The sequence below is a fragment of the Papilio polytes genome, unplaced genomic scaffold, assembly GCF_000836215.1.
Source record: "Papilio polytes unplaced genomic scaffold, Ppol_1.0 DF823980.1, whole genome shotgun sequence".
NCBI lineage: Eukaryota > Metazoa > Arthropoda > Insecta > Lepidoptera > Papilionidae > Papilio > Papilio polytes.
Genome location: NW_013525224.1, coordinates 3,106,998 through 3,129,425, shown reverse-complemented (window position 1 = coordinate 3,129,425; position 22,428 = coordinate 3,106,998). Strand labels below are relative to the sequence as shown.

Sequence of the window (22,428 nt, the reverse complement as noted above, 5' to 3'; positions counted from 1 at the left end):
AATTACCAGTTTAATATATTACGAAAAAAAACATGTTGTTGCTAATCATAAAACACAAATGTAACAAAAAATAAATAGCCATTGATGATTAGTTTTCTTTAATTCCGCGTGGCGTTAGTATAGAAATTTTCACCCGTGAGGAAGTGCTGCAGTTTGTTGTCTAGTATCAAAAGATGTACTTTACATAGCTAGCACGACAAAAATCTGGTTAAATAATCAAACAGACTTTTATTTTTTTAGGTAAAATGTTATTTTATAACGTTACGTAGATAAAAAATAAAATACACTTGTTTTATCTGTGTCGCAAGATGACAAGCAACAAGCAAAATCATTCTGTCATTGTAATTTTTTTGCCGGATCGCGGTTAAGTTTCTAACTTAAAATTTAGGACTCAACGAAACAAAACGTATTAACAACTACTTCTTTAAAAGCGTTTTATTAAAGTATTACAACAAATTATTCAAATTAACCATGAGTTCCATCGGAACAGGGGTAAGAATAAAATTTTACTTCGACAAAGTGTTTGTTGAAACCAAACATTAAAAGTGAAATTTATTTTCTAACTTAAGATTGGATATTAAAGCATTTCCAAAAAGAAATACTTTTTATATTTAAAGGTTATAAGAAAAACTTGCTTAATCATTTTAACTTATTGTTCCAGTACGATCTTTCTGCATCACAATTCTCACCAGACGGTCGAGTTTTTCAAGTAGAATACGCCGCTAAGGCAGTTGAGAACTCTGGCACGGTCATCGGACTTCGAGGTAAAGATGGAGTCGTGTTTGCAGTTGAAAAGTTAGTCACATCGAAATTGTACGAACCGGGTGCAAACAAAAGAATTTTTCATGTGGATGAACATGTAGGAATGGTAAGTTTTTATTACCTAAACTTCTATATTGATATACATTACCTTTACCTTTGTTACCTACTTTCATATTTTTACTACACCATGCTAAAAATGAATAAGAAAACCTCATTCATATGAGCTCATGCACTGTGTGAATCTGAGTGTAATACTAAACATAATATTCAGTACTTAAACATATAGAGTCCTTGCTCATCATTCTGTTACCCACAGTTTCACACTTTTGTTATCATTTTGGCATTTTTAGATCAAAATGACTATAATGTTAAAATAATCAAAACACAGATAGATAGAGAAACATAAAACTCGGGAAACCTCGACAAAAAGAAAATGAATAGAGCTACTTTTGTTTATTAAAGTTGTTGAGGAATGGAACCTTCCAGATAATCTAGTGGCAGCACCAGCAATCAACACTTTAAATATAAAATAGTGTGCATAAAACTACATCTTAGCTTGTTTATTGTATATGTCAATTTTACCATTTCCAGGCAGTGGCTGGCTTAATCTCTGATGCAAGACAAATTGTTGAGACAGCACGCACTGAAGCGTCCAACTACAGATCACAGTATGGCATCCAGGTGCCTCTCAAGTACCTCAATGAGCGTGTCTCAATGTACATGCATGCATACACTTTATACAGTGCTGTCCGTCCATATGGCTGCTCTGTGGTCATGGGATCCTGGTCGGAACATGAAGGACCGCAGATGTATATGTTAGATCCCAGCGGTGTATCATTTGTAAGTATTACATACTGTATTTTGTAAACTACTTAAAAATTCTACATATATAGTAGTGGCTATGCAAGGTTTTTGCATACATGTGCCGGAGTGCCTGGTGCAATATTATGAACATACAAAGGCAGAATTGGTAGTAATTCTGTATTTTGTCTGATGAGATTGCATGTTAGAGTCCTAATTTTAGTCTAATTTTCATTCCCATTATTTTAGAAGTGAATTTAGCGGAATCCAAACAATAGAACAATCCTTTTTCTATGCATAATGGTCTTATTTTATAATTTCAGTCATACTTTGGGTGCGCTGTAGGCAAAGCGAAACAAGCCGCTAAAACTGAAATTGAAAAACTGAAACTTGCCGACATGACTGTTAAAGAGTTGGTGAAGGAAGCGGCAAGAATGTAAGTATTGACAACTTCATAAAATGTAAAAATTGTCGGTTATACCCTAGCTACTTACCTAAATTATACTACTAACCAAAAAAAAGTCTCTACTATTTAGTACCTTGCTTAAAAAAGAAGTGCCTTCTAGAAAGAAATTAGGTTATTTCCTTGTTTATAGAGATAAAATACAAAACTTTCTTCTTTATAATAATAGTATAGGCTAAAAGAGAAACTAAATTATACCTAATTTGTCTTTGTTTTATGCCATTTTCTATGTGCATGGAGATTTTACTTTTTAAGAAGGGACACGGGCACAAAGAGAGAACCAACCTATAGCAGCACGAGTTAAACATCCTTGAGTATATTTTAAATAAATAAATAAAATTTTTATTGCCACAAAAAAAACTACATAAACATTTAATGCACAAAACCTTAGAGCTAATGTAAAAAAAGAGAGAAATGTGGCAAAAGGTGGCAAGCTCAGTTAATGCAGGGATGGCGCAAGCCGTTACTGCGCTGGTTTTCAGCTGGCCCCTTTACACATGAGTTTAACACATAAGTAGGGTGACTTAACCGAGACAGACATAAAATATTAAGAAATAAATGATATATAAGGTTACAATTTTATTCTTTTTCAAAGGCTAGATAATAATTTTTAAAGATAATTAAAAAAAAATAATAACATATAGGTTCAAACTTAATTTATAATTAAGTGTGCATACCAAACCACTATATTATAGTCAATAAGTGAGGTGGTAAAAACAAAGTAATAGCATAGTGACTTTGGTCTTATTTATTTACAGTTTTGAATTTGTGACTCTAAAAGGAATCTTTTACACTTATATTCAAAACCTGGATGCGATACAATTTGGTTTATAGGTGGTGGAAGATCATTCAAAACCTTTGATGTCGAAAACTTAAAACCACCTAGAGGTGGTTTTAAGCTTTAGAAAGCCAATTGTATTGTGCTTAGGTATAGTCAGTTTGTTTTGTGAAATAGTTCTTGTCAAATGGGCCCCAGTCCCTTTTCTCCATTCAAGCTTATCTGAGAGATACTTAAGGCATTTACAGACGATGACTTTATGTGTCATGTTAGCCAGATGCAACAAGCGACGTCCGGACATCTTTAAAATATTATAATTATTGTAATATGAGGTAATGTGCTCCTTGGTATGTTAAAGCAAAAACGCATGCATGCATTTTGCAACCGTTGAATCGCCCGCTGAGTTTTAAAAAGAGCCTGGGCCCGTAAACTACGGTACTCGCAGTAGTTGAATCATGACAGTATTAAAGATTCTATCAGTCTTAACCTGACATTTTAAATTTATAACAAGTACAGTAATTTATAAAATGTAATCAAGGATGTTAAATTCGTGCTGCTATAGGATAGTTCTCTCTCCGTGTCCGTGTCCCCGCCACTATCGTTAGAGGAACCGAGGGGTTTAGTGGGTATGCCCCATTATGGGGAGAACCCCAAGTAACTACTGCGTCCCCCCGGATGCGGAGTATGCGTAAGGCATTCCCGTCGGGAAAAAATGCACATAGGAAATGGCATAAAATAAGGGCAAATTAGGTATCATAGTTTAGTTTCTCTTTTTGTCTATACTAACATTATAAAAAAGAAAGTTTTCTTTTTTACATACAGTAGAAAAAAAACAAAAACAAAAACTACTGGACCGATTTCGAAAATTCTTGCACCTTTAAAAAGCTATGATATCATTGAGTAATATAGGCCATAATCATTATTTTTTTTATTTCAAGCGGGTGCAGTCGCGAGACACAGCTAATCTGTCTATAAAATTGCTTTTTGTAAACCTTGATGTCAGCTTGTATATGTGCAGGGTCTAGTTTACTGTATGTTTTAAGTTAGGGTTGAATACAGTACAAATATAGATTTAATGTCTTTTCTGTATTAATTGCTAAATTATTTAGAAATATTATCGCTACAAGTGCCACTTTTTTAACATTTCTTTGAGGATGCATTTTTAATATCTGTTTTAATCTTATTACAGTATTTATTTAGTTCACGACGAGTTAAAGGATAAGCAGTTTGAATTGGAATTATCGTGGGTGTGCAAGGACACCAGGGGGCGCCACCAGCTCGTGCCGCGAGAACTCGCCTCCGAAGCAGAGAACCAAGCGAAACAAGCACTTGCTGATATCGAAGATTCTGATGATGGGGAAATGTGAAATAATCTGTTAGTTAATAAATTTTTATGATCAATACGTATTTTCATTATATCGCTATGAATTTATTTGTAAATCTCATAAAAGATATGATAAAATAAAACATACTTCTTTGTAATTTTCTTTATTGAATGAAACTTAATTTTAAATCAAAACAATTATATTTTTCTCTATTACATGTTGCCGCTAAAAATACTGTACAACGCCATCTGTCCGCTATTCCAAGAATTATCGCAAAATGTGGAATGTTCATAAAGAGTTACAACGCCATCTATCCGTTATTCCAGAAATTATCACAAGAAAATTGGAAGATAGTTCCAATATAGCGCCATTTATTCAAAATTGCTAGAATTGTGAGTTATGGAACCTTTTTGAATTGAGAAATACCTTCTACGATTTACATACTTGGAACCTACATGGAATACTTTGATGGAGTATTTACTGACATTAATGAAATATATGTACCAGTGCTATAGCCCGCTTTAACATCTTTGCACGAATGGGTCGGCTCTACACCGACACCACACCAATAAGTCACTTAAATCGATGGCTTTACGAATAAGTTTTGGTTAAAAATAAAAGATCCACCTTATTATGTATCATTTTGTATTGTCAATTTACGTGTAGTATTTCACAATATTTGCAAACGTCCTAAGCATAATATACAAACTGTTACCAATTACTACAATGACTCGCGTATTTATAAAATGTACAATATAATCTCATTCGTTTGGACTTATTTAAATATATACAAAATATTAGATTTCATAAAAGTGTATACAATATCTTTAATTAGATTAGAGTGATATAAATACATAAAAAATAATAATCGCTACCGTATTTACAACTTCATTACTTAATAATTAATTAGGCCTTGTATTTCCTTTATTCCTGCTGGCTGGTTACTCTTGGATATAACTGAAACAAAAATGCATCACCGTTATAAAACTATGACCATGTTATTAAACATGACAACAAAGGTAAAGGAAGACTGAAGAAAGTATATTAAGATTGTGTAAAAGATGATATCCATACGTATAATAAAATTGGAGAGTCTGTATGGCATATCGAAAGAAAAATCCCCGTTTTCGAGAAAATGATGTATTTGCGTTGCTGATGACGAAAATCGCATTAATTTTTTTTTTGTCTGTCTGTCCGCAAGTTGCGTTTGTTCCGGATAATGTCAAAAACGGCTGGGCTGATTTTGACGAGACTTTCACTGGAGGGTAGCTGACAAGGATGTGCACTTTTCTTTTAATTCCCCGCTGTCAAAATAGCGTTCGGATCGTTATCTTTGGAACGGGTGGAACGATTTGGACGAGTGTTTCACTGGAAGGTAGAAGATAGATGTGGGAGATAATCTTATACCCGTATAGGACAATTTTTTTAAAAATTCTGAGGTAACGAAGTTTGCGGGCAGTTCGTGTGTAAGTGGTGTGAGGTGGTGAGGCGGTGAGTCGGTGAGGCAGCTGCACTTACCCCGAGCAGGTTGCGCGGCACGTAGCCCTCGCGCGCGGCGTCGTCGCGGCACCACCACCACTCGCGCTCGCTGTCGTCGCCCTTGCGCAGCACGTGCAGGCGCGCGCCGCACTCGAACGACAGCTCGTCGCCGCGCGCCGCGCCGTACGAGAACACCGCGAACACCGCGCCGCTGTTCATTATTCCCAGCTTCTCTTGCACGCCTGCAATCGGTCATTACAATATTGTTCACATATTTGGGATTATTCCCGACCGTCACCTCGTTGGGAATAAACCCATTTTTGTCTAATAACATTCATAAGTTTTATATCTTAGCGGCTGGAAACAGCATTTTGCTATTATTTTTGGTTAGCAAATGTTGCTTCCTCTAAACCGACAAGATATTTGTAAAAGCTTTCTATTTCTTTTTTTTTTAGTAAAGTAACGTCATACTACTTACTGTACAGATATTCTGAACATCCGTCGAAACCCTCTTCGTCCTCTTCACATTTCTCAGCCGCCGTTTCATGATCTGACAGAGTTGTTGCAAATATGCAAGCGCCTGAAAACAAAACAAATTGTCCATATAACTTCCATACGATAATACAGGATCTAACGTTGGGGTTGGGTGAGAGCAATAGGTACAAGTAATTAAAGAAAGTGGCATAAATACAATTGTATGCGTACCATTATCGACGAGGAAGCGCACCATGGGCAGGTTGTTGCAGGAGGCGGCGCAGTGCAGCGGCGTCCAGCCGTCGGAGTCCTGCGCGTTCACGTCGCAGCCCAGCTCCACCAGGAACCTGGCACAACACCGCCGCGTTACGACAGATCCACACAAACGCAGGCTCCTGCACTTATACAGGGTACTCGGAAGTTTAGTTATTGAGGGCATTTTTCGCTAGTCAAAGCAAATGAGTATATAGACGGTTTACTTCCGTACCATTTTTCTATTCAAAGTGGTGAAAGTAAAGCAAAATCTTCGATGTACTCACTTGACTATCTCGAAATGTCCCGCGCAGATGGCGTTGTGGAGAGCAGTGATACCTTCGTCGTTGGCAGCGCTTGCATTTTGCACCTGAAATATGATTTTTTGTTTTTCGTCATGATTTATAAGGGCAGATGATATCACCTTAAAATTTGTAAAGAAAAATAATCGACATATTCAATATTAAACAGTAAATTTACCTGTGTTGCAGTTTTCTTAACCAATTCTAATTCTCCTTCCAGACTGGCGTCCAAGAGCAGAGCGAGCGGGTCGAAGCTGACGCGGCGGGCGAGCGGCGCCTTGCCGCCTTGCTTCAGGTTGCCTTTCTTTGACCGCCTCAGCACATTCTCAGCTCTCTGAGAATCCTGACCGTTCAAATCAACGGAACTTATTTGTTCCGCAATGTCCGACACACCGTTGTCTTTGCTGTCTTCTTGTCTCTCATTGGAACTCATCGATATGTTGTTATTGAGAGATCTATCGACCTCATCCTTTTTCGTCTTGTCTTTTACGCCGTTCTGCATTTCGTTGGTGTCTAATGTTAAATGATCCATTTCGGGGAACAAGAATGCTGGTGGCATTTCAATACGTCGGTTTATACTGACGCTGATCCCATTCTTGGCATTGTTGAGGTTTCTCAGTTTGGGCTGTTCGCTTAGCGGAGGTTTCCTGATGGTGAGGGGACGCGCTTTGATAATCATTTCGTTTCCGCTACTACCGTTACTTGATTCCTTTTGGCTTAGCGCGGGCTCGCTGTCATTTGATGATTCTTGGCCGTGCGACTGAATGTTATTCTCCGGAGCTTGGTCATTGTTTACCGATTGTCTCGGTGGAGTCTGAAAAGCATGAAATTGAGATATAATTTCCAAATTACTTATCGGTTTTGAGAATTTCAGGACAGATGAGGAATACCTTGATGGTGGGTTTGGGAGGTAGCGCGGGCTTGGGGGACTTGTCGGCCCCGCTGACGTCGGGCGTGGCGAGCGGCGTGCTCGCGCTCTGCGGCGGCGACAACAAGAGGCTTTGCGAGGACGCGCTCTGACCGCTCAGGTTCGCGGCCGAGCTTCCCGAGAGCCCTGACGCCGTGTTCCTAACGATCTGGGGTTGGGAAGTCACCATGTTACTAGCTACATGATTCGGTACAGTAATGCTTTGGGTCTGAACGATTTGCGGTTGAACGGGTTGGATCTTTGTCGAGGATGTCTGGTAAATGGGTGATGGCTTCCCGCTCGAGACCTGAACCGATGTGGGTGCTACGCTCGATACGGGTTTCTGGAAAATGATGATGTTATGTACAGGCGACATGATTATGATACGACAGTGCAAATGCGAGAACGAGCAATGTAAATGATGGCAATGAACGAACAAAGTTAAACTGAAAGAGAGCTTACCCCGAATCCTATGGAACTGCCGGCGACGGTCGAAATCGGCGAACTGCCTTTCACGCTCTGTTGATTCTTTGAATTCGTTTTTGAAACTTCATTGCCTTGACTATTCTGACTTAACCTAGAGTTTTGTGGATATGCATGATTTTCCTTCCCTTCCTGGTTACACCTACTAGAAGAGTCAGATTTTTGTAATTGATATGTATGTTCTTGTTGATATGTCGTTTCCGTTTGACTTAGAGGCGTGGCCAAGCTTTTGTTGATGACCGATAAAGGTGTGGAATGGACGGTCATATGATTAATATTTGCGTTTTGATTTTTAGCATCTTGCACATCGACCACTTTGCCGTTCACTTCAGGTTTTACTTTCCCGTTACCTTGCGGAAATTTAGTGTTGTAAGGTAACGTTTGGTATTTAGGATCCGATTTGCTCGCAGCAAATTCTGGAGGAAATTCTTGTTCGTTGATTTTTATTTCTTTCCCCGTTTGGTTGCTATTTGAACTACTGGTGCTGTTCGGACTGTATTGTGGTTGTTTTGAATATTCTGGGTATTTCAAAAGGAGGTCGTACATCGGCTTCTGATCGTAGTTGGCGATGCCTTGTTGGACAAAGTTAGCATCATGTTTCTCCTGGAACGGCGCTTGCGACGGGTACTGACTATCCTGTCCGGGCGCGGGATGAGGGTAGCCGCCGTTGAACAGAGGGTTCATCATTTGTTTTTGGTGTAAGTAGTGAGCTTCTTGCTGCGTGAGGTGACTTTGTATGTTATCGCTCTGGGTGAGCTGTTTTAATGGCACGTTATTTTGTATCACGTTTTGCTTCAAAGCCTGGAAAATAAATTTATATTTTAGAGAAATTTCTAACGCAAAGCACCTTGCTAGTCCTTACTTAATATATTCATTACCTGGAAATTATTATTATGGCTAAGGCTCTGGGCATGGGGCACATGGTTGTAGGGCTCGACGGCGGCGACGTTGCCGCGCGCCGGCTGGTTCTTTGGTTGGCCGGCCGCGCCGCCCGCGCCTCCCGCCCCGGCCGGGTAGCTCGGCAGCTGCTGCATTGGCGTTGGGTTATTCGTTCTGTAAGTAATATTTGCATTCCAAATAAACATATGACAGGCATATAGGTACAGAGATAGATTACGGTTTGGAAAAGTACGTAGATTAAATTTTTTCCCGGAAAAATTAACGGTTTATGTGGGACAGATTTGTTAATGATCTTTACATTAGTTACTAATGAAATACAGACGGAAATCTAGTACAATCTAAACGCAGTAGTTGCGATGAGTTTATTAATTTAAATTCCGCGAAGCAATTCGGGGCGTTGCATATGCTTAGCGTAACTTTAATGGCGGTTTGCCGTTCATTCAGGCTCAGTGTTTCGCTGTAGTTGGAATGAAACGCGGCATCGGTGCGAGAGTTTCCGAGTGCACTTGTAACAGCTTACTCCCAAGCTTCAGTGTTGACGTTAATTTTAGCCCCGTAATGGATTTTCACCGTAGCACTAAATATATTGAATCGCGAGCGGAATTTACTTGCTGAAAGTAACTTTAAATTATTTAACGTTAAGTTTTGCAAAATGAATATATAGAGGATTCAAGTTTTATAGATGTGTCAAAGCTGTATTAAATACTAATACTAATAATAGGTTCGTCACCGTTGTCACAAAACCAATGATTGCAATATTGAAAATACCGTCAATAAGAAGACAAACGAAAGGGAATGAGACACATTGTCCTCTTTTATTTAGTTTTAAAATTACACTAAGCGACATTTTACGTATTCATTAAATGCCTTTTAGATCAGCAGTCAGTAAATATTAATTAAATAGTAATGAGTAACAATTAAACACATTATGTGGTGCCGGAGAAGTACTTTTATTAGGGCGGTAAGCCGCCCTTTTCTTATAAGGAAAGAATGGGGAGGGAAAGTGGATTTGACGGCGAAGAGACGCTTAGGAAGGGAAAATATCTTCTGTATATGCGTCTCCTCCACTGTCGATTCAAGGTAAGAAACGCCACTGCAATTGCGGATGTCTATAGGAAGCGGTCGCTTCGCCATTTTGGCGGATTCAGGAAAAAAAGTAAAAGTCGGTAATCACGAGATTGGATAGACTTTTGGCTCTTGTAACAGTTGTTTACCTCTGGTGTTGCGGCTGCTGGGGCGGTCGAGGCTGGCGGTGCGCGGCGGCGAGCTGTCGGTTGAGAGCTCGTTTCCGCAGCAGCCGCGCTTGCAGCTCCGCCACGCGCCGGTCAATGCTGCGCATCTCTTCCTGCCGCGCGCCCAGCGCCGCGCGCTGCGCCGACAGCCGCCCGTTCTGCTGCTCATTCAGCTTGTTGCGGTACTGCAATACAGATATCTTATATTACTTTTTATTAATAGTAACGGTTAGATGGTTGTTAGAGTTTGTAGCCTAAGCAGGTGATCTTGATGAAATTTGGTATAGACGTAAAGCAAAGTCTGGAAGAACACACGGGCCACTTTTGTTTCTTTTGAATTCGACAAAAACTAGCTATCAAGTAAATACAGGTTAAATAGATTGACATGTATATCAAATGAGCGATATCACGTCTTTACTAAAAAATATGACGTAGATTACGATATTGAAAACATGAAAAGATTGAAAATGCATGGCGTGTAACGAAACTTTACGTACGTGTGGTTTGGAGCAATTATTAACATGACCAATATCAATCCCTTACTACTAAAAACAACAAAACCTGAACAAAAAACATTGACGAAAAATCGTGTGTGAATAAGACCTGAGTTGATGACTGTCTAGCTCCTATAAAAATTTTAAGTAAAGTCCCTATGTAATATAGAATATAAGAATGAAGATACACACTTCAGTACCGTGTAATATTATGCGAGTATTTGTAATACAACGTAAGATAAACGAAATCCCGATATTATATTAGTAACTTGAGACAACAGCTGTTTATAACATAAACATCAGTTTCCACGATAATACACGAGTTTATGTGAAACTTCCTACTTAGACGCTATAGATAAACACGACGTTCTAGTTTTAATCTTGAATTATATTAAAATTTTAGTCGATACTAATATTATAAAGAGGAAAGATATGTATTTTTGTGTATTTTGTAATAAATCAAAAACTACTGCGCCAATTTAGAAAATTCTTTCACCGTTAAAAAGCTATCAGTGTATAACATAGACGCTATTTTTTAAATTAAATAATTTCACGCTTACGGCCTTGCGAGCAACAGCTATAAATTAATGAAATGTGAAAATTTGATAATTATACAAATATAGTATCTCCAATTGATATAAAATTAAAACCATTTCATATTTCGCTGACCACTCATCCCATTGATAGGAGTTCCTAAATCCGCACGAAATGATGCGGTCGACCCAATAAATTTGCAGTACAATGGAGTGTGAAATTCGTATCGAATCAGTCGGCTCTTCATAAATACGGTCGCACTGCACTTCGTAATCAACACGCCGAGCACAACAGAGCTATCGAACTCCCATTATTACGTACCCGATATAACTGACCACGAAACGTTCTAGTGCTAAATCAATTCCAACTGAACGACTTTTTCCATGTCAATGAATTTTCTGCTCGATATTAAGAACAACTTTTCTGTATCGTGCGTGTGTGAAGGATGAAAACGAAATTCGGAATGAAGCTCGTAGATTATATACATGTTCAAAATATTTGGCTTCTTTTAATTAATTGTAATTGCCACACATAACTAGATTGTGTAAGACTGTAGCCTGTCTCATAAATATGCTAATCTTATTAAATACTTGTGCCGTCTCGTGGGGTTACTCCGGTTCTACATAGCTTTAGAATAATTATGTAGCCTATCGCCGTCTATATATAGTAAAGAGGATTAACCTACATTTAAAAAAAGTGCTAAAATTAATACTTAGTAATCTTACTAATATTATAAATGCGAAAGTTAAGACGGATGGATGTTTGTTAGAGTTTGTAGCCGACTGAATGGATCTCGGTGAAATTTGGCATAGACCTAGAGGATAGTCTGGAAAGAACACATAGGCTATTAATGTTTGTTTTTTTTTATCACTCCTCGGCGACAGAGTCGCTGGCGAAAGCTAGTACTTAAACTAAATTTGGATCAACAATTTGTGTAAAGATATGGAAGTTGTGTTATTGTAATAATATTGGTAACATACCAAATACCATGAAAATATGAAATAATATATTTTATTATTGTTATAAGTATCTATACATTGGTACGGTAAATTAAGGAAAGGTGTAATTTACACAGTTAAGCTCCAAAGTAAGGTTATTAATGTGGGTTAGGAACACCTTATGGAAGCTCTTATGGGATTACACAGTACCTCGTAATTCCCTTCATGACATTTCTATGTCGTGTTAAGATACCATTAAATTATAACAATAGACATACGACATAAGCATCTTAATTAACCAAGATTTGTATAAACAAAACACTTAGTACAAATTAAATAATTAGTAGAACCGCATATTGACGATACGACTTTAAGAAATGCTATTTCTTTGAAAATATAATTACAAAATAAAATTACAATTTTAGTCAGAAATATTGAACGCATATTCAAAGGCAACATCTATACTAATATTAAAAAGTGGAAAGTTTTGTATTTTTGTATATAGAAATAATTTAACAACTACTAAGTCGAATACAAAAATTCTTTCACCATTAAAAAGTTGCGTTATCCGTGCATAACATAGACTACATTTGTTATCATTTTTTTAATTCAACAGAGACGAAGTTGCGAGCAACAACTAGTCTAAATTACACTTCTATAATGTATCCAAATACTAATTTCCACGTACTTGTCGCAAACGTAATCTACAATTCGGCTTCCGTTTCTTATACCTGTAGCACCATGTGTTCATAATGTCCTAATAACATTTCACTAGAAATTTGTCACGGCACTGTACAGTATTTAGATCGTATACTATTTGTTTATTACACACTGACATTATAACAAAGGTCATATGAGCATGTAAGCTAGTCGGGAGTCGGGGCACTAACTGAATTGTCAAATAGTCTGATTCTAAACGCTGGCAGCGGCTGTAGACATGAAATTAGTTCAGTGACGCGATACTCGCTGTGAATCGTCAGGTGTATCATTTGATTTTTATTATCTCGATGAAAGGATGAAATGCAAGGTAATTACTACTATTGATTGATTACAATATTATTAGACATGGTACTATTATAACCTGTGATATAATTTATTTTTATTTTGGATCAATTTATTCATTCATAACTCATTTATTTGACTTGGCACATATCAGTGCAATTTATTGCAAATTGCTAATGTTAAAGTTTACTTACGTGACCTTTAGTTTTGTCTGTGGTTAAATTCTTTTTTAATGATGTCATCATAGTGACAATGTAATAGATCCCCTTGAAAATGGCAGTGTATCAAAACCAGGCGAGTTCGACCTTACTCCGGCAACCCACTTGGCAAACAACGTGCGGTAAGACGGAATGCTGACAGACCGAAGCTAGGCGTTTGATCGAATTTTTCATCGCTCGTCAATCGATAGATACGTTTTATAAAATGAATAGTGTTTATACAATCTTACTTCAATGATGGATGGATGTTTATTAGAGTTTGTAGCCTAAACTGATAGATGGATCTCGATAAAATTTGGCATAGATGTAGAACATAGTCTGGAAGAATACATACTCGTACTAAGTTTTTTATAAATTCGCGCGGAAGGAGTCGCGGGTGAAAGCAAATTTTATTATAAATGAAAATAGTGAGTAAAAGCATTGCTTGTTACTTTAATCCCCTTCAAATAAAATAGAGATGCAGGGAATTTATTTTTAAATTAAAATTCGATTTAGAAATCAAATGTAGTACTCGTAATACAATAGTGGGGTACTCGGAGCTCTTAGCAGTAATTTTTTATAGCCGCGACGAGCGGATGGCTAAAAGGTCAGCGTTAATTTATCCTGTTCCACTTTTATTGTGGATCAAATTAAAATGGAGCCATGATAACTCAGTAACTGTCTTTCATTATTATTTAGTAACATTGCGACATTGTTGGCGGAAGAATTGGTTGAATGTTTTGGTCAATTTTGAGCTACCTCGGGAAAAAGAATCAAATCTGGAATGACAACGACCTATCCTTTATGCTTTCAGCCTAAGAAAATTGCATAAAAATGTCGAGATTTCCATATCGACAAATTGCCTATTTTATTTATATTTTTGGTACATTAACAATCAATTAAATGGTTACAATTTAACAATATCTTTAAAAAAACAAGCTAATTTAAGTACTGTCTATGAAATCTGATTCGTTGATGGAATCAGAGTAAATCTTGATTCCTTACGTCCCGACATTGACAAGGGCTCGCAATTTGAAAAGGGATTCCATATAAGTTTATTTGCAATAGCGAGAGCCGAGAGAATACTCGACTTAACTTGATTGTTTATTCTTGAATAAAACGTCCGTTCCAAAGATTCCAATACATTGTTGAAAAGGTTTTTGATTGTTAGCCTACTTAAGTCTATTCAGCGTCTAACGGGCATTAGTTCAAGAATTCGTTGGATTTTTATTCCTTATTATAACTCCTACTGGAATGCTTAAATTTAATAGAAAAATATGATTAGTTTGAAAACAGAGAACATTATAAAAACAAACATTAAGTGACAAAACCTGTATATACGACCCATTATAAAATCCAAATAGACAACATTCAAGTATCTACATTCTCTATAAGCTGTTTTTATAAACAGAATAAAAGATAAATAGCTCGGTTCATTATAAAATGTATCATCATTATCATCACCAGCTCACTACAAATCCCCACTGAGGGGCTTGGAGTCTACACTAGGTTACGGTGACTAGGCCTTAGTCAACCCCGCTGGCCCTGTGCGGGTTGGTTGACTTCACACATATCTTTTAATTTCTTCGGCGATATGTGCATTACGATGTTCTCTTTCACCGTTTAGTTAAAGTCACGTGTAAATATTAGTCTGTTATATTTCGATTGATTAGTTATTGTGTATATATTTTATCTCACCATAAGCTCTCGTCGCAGCTTGTCGAGCTCGTGGGCGGCAGGCGGCGGCGGCTGCGCGCGCCCTCGCCTCAGCTCCTCCAGCTGCCGCGTCAGCTCCTCCACCTTGGCCACCGCCACCGACAGCTCCTTCTCCTTCTCATTGAACAGCGCGCGGATCGACTCGAGATCACTGTCTGTACAAAAAATATTTATATTAGAAATAAATATACAAAAACTTCTTATAATTATCCTTGAAAACAACCAAAAAAATTAGAGTTTTAAATACATTTTAGCTTAAACATAGGTTAACCCTTTTGTATTGTGCCAGCGCCTTTTTTAAACAAATCATGGTTATTCAAACATTATCATGCAAAGTTATAGAAAATGCATTCTTATAAAATAATTATACCTAACCCTATATGGTAATACACATTTATGATGAGGTATAGAAATCCATAAAGTCAATCAGTGACAGTCATATTTCTAACACATTTTTGTAAGATTACGGCATATTCTGTACAGATATTTAGGCTGTGGATATTTACGGTGATAATTCAACAAAAATGTAGGAAGTATATTAGGCAATTGTCTAATTAAAATTATTATTATAGTGGTAATAGAATCCATTTAAGCTAAAAAATAGTTAAGATAGTTTAGACATGTATAAATTAGATTACGATTACTTACAGAAGATCGACATATAACACTTGATTGAAGAAGAACTACTCCGTATCACAAATATAATAAGATTTATACACCACTATTTTATTCTGTCAAAAAACTTGAAATTGCATAAAAACTAATTAACTATTGCTTACGTTTACGTTTAAAACAAAAATGAATGTGTGCACTGGAACTACAAAATACGTAGATGCAGTTTAATAAAATTTATCAACTACCTACCAATATTTGAATTAGTGGGTAGTTCATTAATTAGTCACAGTGTAAACAAAACAACCAAGATTGCCCATTTGTATTATTGTTATGAGTAGAATCAAGAATACTGTTGTTAATGATTTAAGATTTAAAAAAAACATATTAACATGAAAAAAATAATTTCAATTTTAAAAGTTATTTATTTGTTTGGCAATATGCAAAAAGAAATAGTTACAAATTAGTTAAACTGTTTTGATACAATTAAATGTTTATTTTAATTATTGTTGGCATAAAAATAAACCTACTTTTCTCTTATAAAGGCACTGACGTCTTAAAAAACAAAGACTATTTACTTGTAAAAGAATAATAAAAAAGCGCTGCAGCGCCTTACTTTATAAAAAAGCAAAGTCGTCATTTTGTAGAATAGTCGCAATATATTAAGCAAAGAAAGCGCTATTTCACAGTTTGAACGAGCAGCTGAGACCAATTTAAAAGCTCCGAGGGAAATACCTCCGACCTTTCAATTACTGGAGACAATAAAGAGGGCTTTATCTATATGAGGAGACGAGCTTCCGTTCGTGCCTTAAGGCTTGATGGGAACAACACCATCGCATTACTTAAGGCTATGGATTAATCTAGACAGAAATACATATGTATACGTGTTGTTTGACGGACGAACCTAATATTCAATCTTTAACATCTGAAATATGGATTAAAATCCTGATCTGTCATCAGGTTTTTGGATTACTTATCTGATTTTAAGAATAACTGAATTTCAAATTTCGTTGAACAAATTATAGTTATCAATCTATTATTTCAATGAATTAGTTCTTTCATACTTATATCTCTTAGAAACAACAAGTAGTAGAATTCTAATAATAGTACAGACATATTACTCATCATTTCAGTCCTAAAACATCAAAATGAGAGAAAAAAGGTTCCAGAATTGCGATAGACCTTTTGTACACGGATGTACCGCGATCTCTGTGACCCTTACAAATTGATTTAACTTAGCGCTCTTAAGGAAATTTTCTTTCGCATTCCTCACTTGATATACACGTCTCAAGTGAAGTCCTTTTTTTAAGATTCTTCTTAGGAAAGTTTCAATTTTCCTTATCTTGTTTCATAGCATTTACGTAAAGAATGTTTATTTAAAAGCATTTAAAGCGACAAAAAATCTTACCTATATAGTAATTATTCTTCACTCATTATAATAAGCTAAATGTGAAAACAACTAAGACGTATAAATTGAAAATTAAAATAACAATGCTGCACAAATTAATTTATATGATATTAAAATATTAATTTTTCACCTCCCACTATAGTAAAGGAATTAAATGTTTTTAGCAAATGTATAAGTAACGTACACCAAGAAGTATTTATCGAAACTAAATTTAATTGAAAATATCGGTATCGTTTCTCAAATTGACCTTCCAATACCTGATATTGAAATAGGCGAAGGCTGCTGTTGCATGCGCAACGCCGGAAATTTTATCTTGAAAGTAATAAAACGAAGCGTTTGTTTTCCGTATTTTTCTTTACAGATATGCACAAAAACCATTGCTGTATTTTCCTGATTAAAATTCAGTCTTTAAATATTTTATTTTGTTGCATCTTTCTTATTCGTCTACATTATTATGCAAAGGAGAATTTTGTGTTTAGGTATGTAATGAAATAAAATTAAAATCATTATTTAAAATAAGCGCTTAGTTTAAAAGACTCATTCACATTTAATATTTTTGGACCATAGGTTGACAAAACAAATATCTTTAAAAAAAAATTGAAAATACAATTGTCAAGGAAATGAAAGTTAGTAAAAGCTGTAAGTATGGTACAAGTTATTGATTTTGTGGTGAGGTGAGTCATCGTGTCGTTTGAAGGCTGGCACCGGCAAATGTCGATACAATCGCTTGTGTGATTGTCCTTTGACACGAAAGCCTACATTCTCTACATATAACTATACCTACTAAACTACTCGGATATTAAGTTTTTGATATGAAACACTCCATATAGGGAAGACAAATATGGGCAATTTTAGATTTTATAATTGTATTAATTAAAAAAAAATACACTGTAGTATTATTTGAGTTTCAAAGCATTGGCTCGCGACTCCGTCCAGGTGGAATTAAAAACAAAAATAAGTATCCTATGTGTTGTTTCAGACTATCTTCTACGTCTATGCCAAATTCCATCGAGATCTTTTCAGCAGTTTAGGCTACAAACTCTAAAAAAACATCCATTCATGACAACTTTCACATCTACAATATAAGTAAGTTACAGAAAATATTCAGTTACTAAATAATAAAATCAGATGTAATAAGGTTTGGTAGTAGCTTTATTTTAGTATGATCCTAATGACGAAGCTAAAGATATTCGTTTCAAGCCAGCACTTTCCTTAAGTAATTGGGTACTCGAATGTTTGATGAAATCGAATTCCCAAATCTTTCATGAGGCGAAAATATCATCCAGATGTCTATCGAAATCACTTCGAGAAAGAAAATCGTCATTACATTTTTTTACTTTCGTAAATTATAGAAAAATCGAAAAATAATTAAAAACAATAGGATATAATCACAAACATGCTATTTTAAGAATAGCCTAAAATACCTTAAACATTTCTCCAGAAATATTTAAACGAGTATTCAAAACAATATTAGAACAAGATAAAAATGGCTTGCAATAGTACCTTTTTCAAATATTAGATTGACCTATATCTCACTCAAACGTCGTAAATTATTTGATTACAAAAATTATATAGTGGCCATACAAATTGTATGTAATTTAACCTCCCACTATTCGTTTTATAACTGGGTCATATTCTCAGATCAAGATCGTTCTATTTCGAGGAGACATCTGACATTGGACCTGCGGTATCATTTGCGGTTTATTCTTTACGTACTGAAGTTGCGGACATGGATGACATAACAATTTAGTTTAGGTTATCTTTTTACAATGTATAATTATTATTTATTTTTCAAATGCAAGTTTATTAAATAAATAAAATTGTATTTGTCGAGGTTTTTTTCCATAAACATGACTTGAAAAAAATAATAGCAAAAAATATGCTTCGTCTCTTTTTTCTTGTATCGTTAAACATTTCTATAAATATCAAATATAAAATGTAGTTAGTACTCTTACATTGTATAAAGATCTTAAAAAAAATTCTATTCAATTTATTTTAAAACTTGTACTTTCTACAATGATGTTGTAAATTTTAAGCAAGGTACTAAGGATGAAAAGGTCAGATGGCCTGAGGATGTGGCCTACGCATCGTAAAAGCCGAAACATGTTTTATGTAGTCCTCTATGTAGCAATAATACAACTTCATGATTCTCACTCGGCTATTAAGGAAACCCATAGTCCGCTCATGATCTTTATGAATTCGGTCGTGTTTTTTTTTCCTAAATACCTATTCATTTTTTTTTGTTACCAGTACAAGCATTTAATGAAAGGATATGGTTTCGTGGTATAAAAGTAAACGAAATATATTCAGTAAAATTGAAATTATCCGAATTGATGTCATTTATCATTTATATTATGTCCGAAAATAACGTATAGTTTAAGGGGGGATGAGTCATTTATTTCCTAAAAACATGACAATCATCTAACACCGCACTCCGACAGATGTAAGTAGGTAGAACGCAGTGGTACGTGAAAAATATAGGGTGATGTAGTGTTACGAGTTGTTTGCTGTGTCCTTTCACTTCTTATCCAGTCTGTATCCACCTTTAGATACTAGAGGGCTTCAAAGTTGAATGATTTTATTTTCAAAAATACACTACATTGAATAGCAGTATTGTATAATTTTATTAATGAACTACACAACATATCACGTCCGATTTGTTCGTAATGTGAAGGTCGATTGAATTATTTTGATATATAACTGTAACTGCATGGTATCCAAATGGAAGCCTTGTCATTTGACCGACTGAATTGCTACGGTCGTAACTTGCCAACTATCCGATTGAAAGCGTCCGATAAATTCATACGATACCGCTGTCATCCATTACCTACTCTTATGTACTTTTATGTGTTACGTAAACTGAACCCTAATTGGAATTGTCAATGGTTTTAATAATAAATTTGGTTAATGTTATTTGCAGTAACTTCGCTGCATATTAAACAATTGATTACTTTTTCTTAAAAATATCAATTTCAATTAGAGTTTAAGTTATTAAAGCAATAAATTATGATGTCTATAACTGTAACATAAAATTATCTGCAATGTAATATAACTAGCTTTCTCCCGCGACGCCGTCCGCGTGGAGTTAAAAAAAACTGACTGAGTAGCCTATGCTTTCTTCCAGACCACCCTCTAGATCTATGCCAAATTTCATCAAGATCCATTTTGCCGTATAGGCTACAAACTTTAACCTATTCCAAATTCTATTCTTTCATCTATCCATCTCAAATTTTGCATTTATAACATTAGTAAGATATTCTATCTATATAAACCTATGTAGGTAAAAACTTATTGTTTCGCTACGAATGTAGGCAGAGAAAACAGTTTTGTCAACATAATTTTTAAAACAAAAGTTTCATAAAAAATCCTGTGCCGTATTTAAAGAGGAATGGCGTTTTAAGGAATTAAATTTCCGTTGTTATTTGTGTAACCTACCTTTTTTAATTAAGAACAACAAATTATTTTTGTCATTTGTGTTAATGAGCGCCTACTGTTAAAAGCATTTTATCTCAGAATGTAATGCAGTAAGGTCTGGCATTGTGTAATATTTTGCAGCTATTTTAACTATACTTAATTAAGTCCCTATATTAAATAAGTAAATCCAGAAACTACGATAGTGAGAACAGTTCAGAAATTGTGACATTGAATGCAGTATTTAGCAATTTTAAAACAAGAAAAGTGAGTTTTGAGTCACGTTTACTTCATTCTGTTTGTCCTCTTTTTATCGTATTTCAATATTTTCATCAATAATAAATTATTGTTAACTTAAAAGTAAATATATGTACATAAATCATTTACTGTAAAGTACTGTACTTTTATATTCTATCTAGATGTATTAATAAATCAAACGTATGAATGTAACGTAAGACGTTCTTTTCTAACGAGAATATAGCAGAAAGAATTATGGTTGTTTTTATTTTCTTATCCGTGAATTTATTATCAACAATGCACTGGAAACATTTTTCAAACCGAGAAGAGACGAGTTTTAAATCCTTACTTGTAATTATGTTTCAATCATTAAATAACATTGGATAAATTTTAATAATAGTAGTAAATTTATTTAACCAACATCATCCCAAGTGTTAACAAAAATAAACAAACAAATACAAAAGTAAACGAGTAAAAATGTTATCACTTTTGAATTAGTATAAATGAGGTAACTAAATTGTAATTTAATCTTTAGGTAAATAAGAATCCATGCATTCGAATCAAATACTCATAACATTAAACTAAAAATAGCAACTTCAATGCTTGTATAATATAGAAGTTATTTTAACATATAATAATTTGTATTCACATGTTGTCCAGACCCTAGACAGAGATGACGAACGGAATGTTAAAACATGAAGGAATAAAGTCAAATAATATACTAAAAGTTGTGGTACTTTCATAAAGATCAAAATCTTGACATAGAACTCAATTGTATCCACACATTGTAATTGTCATTTGTATGTTTCTAATAGCCGGTTTCCCAGCTACATTTTTGGCGAGATAACTTCATGAAATGCGTTTCTGAATTACATAACTTTTTACTTCATTAAAACTTAGGGCAACCTAACACTAATAGATCACTAGGTAACGATAAAATAAATGGAAACGTCAGAAACTTAGCAGGCTAATATTAAAGCTGACAAATCTGCTTTTTTATGCAAACCAAATAGAGCAAAGACCGTCATATAATCTTTCTTACTAATATTGTAAATGCGAAAGATGGATGGATGTTTGTTAGAGTTTGTAGCCTAAATGTCTGATCTTAATAGGATTTGTCGCAGATACGAAAGAACACAAAGGCTACTTACCTTTGTTTTTGTGTAAATCCACGGGGACGGATTCAGGGGCGAAAGCTAGTGATTTATAAATATGTAAGAAAAAAGTACGTTTTAAAATCTAATGTTATTTAATCACTTGTTTTAAACATGACTATATTTTCTATGAAATTAGTAAACCGTGGCTTCGATATAGGTATTGATCGTATGTCGGTAGCCGCTAAATAATTTACAGAAACTTATCGATTGCTGGCCTCAAGGACATTGTAATGTGGACGTGGACATTGTTATTATCGATACCTACAATGAAGATACATTGTACAAGTAAGTTGAACTTATGATTTTGACGTATTTAAGATTCAATTTGTAATAATTTATCTTAAAATATCATGTCGTATATTTTTTGTCAAGATTTATTAGTGATTGGTAACGAAATTAGAAACATTTTTCGTCATCTCTTTATAGGTGAGGAAATAAATTCATTTTCAATATATATTTTAACTTCTAGCTGTTGTATGACAAATGTGGTTACGTAATGTATGTAAGAGGTTACAGTCTAAAGCAGGGAAAATGTAATATGTTAAATATATTCATGAGTCGAAG

The 22,428-nt window shown here is 35.1% G+C and overlaps 2 protein-coding genes across 6 annotated transcripts in view; one reads left to right on the top strand and one right to left on the bottom strand.

Moving 5' to 3' along the window:
* The first annotated feature begins 329 nt into the window (after positions 1–329).
* On the top strand, positions 330–4,205 carry LOC106101472 (proteasome subunit alpha type-3). The gene is made up of 5 exons (XM_013280713.1): positions 330–492; positions 662–868; positions 1,354–1,602; positions 1,887–1,999; positions 3,994–4,205. The coding sequence occupies exons 1-5, from the start codon at positions 472–474 to the stop codon at positions 4,169–4,171; spliced, it is 768 nt and encodes a 255-aa protein (XP_013136167.1). The 5' UTR covers positions 330–471; the 3' UTR covers positions 4,172–4,205.
* Positions 4,206–5,052: 847 nt separating this feature from the next.
* LOC106101568 (apoptosis-stimulating of p53 protein 1) overlaps positions 5,053–22,428 on the bottom strand; it is a 174,441-nt gene continuing 157,065 nt past the window's right edge. For 4 of the 5 annotated variants that reach the window (XM_013280835.1, XM_013280836.1, XM_013280834.1 and 1 more), the window contains 11 exons: positions 15,022–15,194; positions 10,141–10,343; positions 8,905–9,079; positions 8,006–8,827; positions 7,527–7,886; positions 6,815–7,450; positions 6,622–6,704; positions 6,314–6,429; positions 6,087–6,188; positions 5,648–5,850; positions 5,053–5,086 (listed from right to left, as the gene is read on the bottom strand). In XM_013280835.1, the coding sequence (XP_013136289.1) occupies positions 5,054–5,086; positions 5,648–5,850; positions 6,087–6,188; positions 6,314–6,429; positions 6,622–6,704; positions 6,815–7,450; positions 7,527–7,886; positions 8,006–8,827; positions 8,905–9,079; positions 10,141–10,343; positions 15,022–15,194 (2,906 nt within the window). In that variant the 3' untranslated portion in view covers position 5,053. The remainder of the gene's footprint in view (positions 5,087–5,647; positions 5,851–6,086; positions 6,189–6,313; positions 6,430–6,621; positions 6,705–6,814; positions 7,451–7,526; positions 7,887–8,005; positions 8,828–8,904; positions 9,080–10,140; positions 10,344–15,021; positions 15,195–22,428) is intronic. The other variant, XM_013280833.1, reaches the window with a different exon arrangement.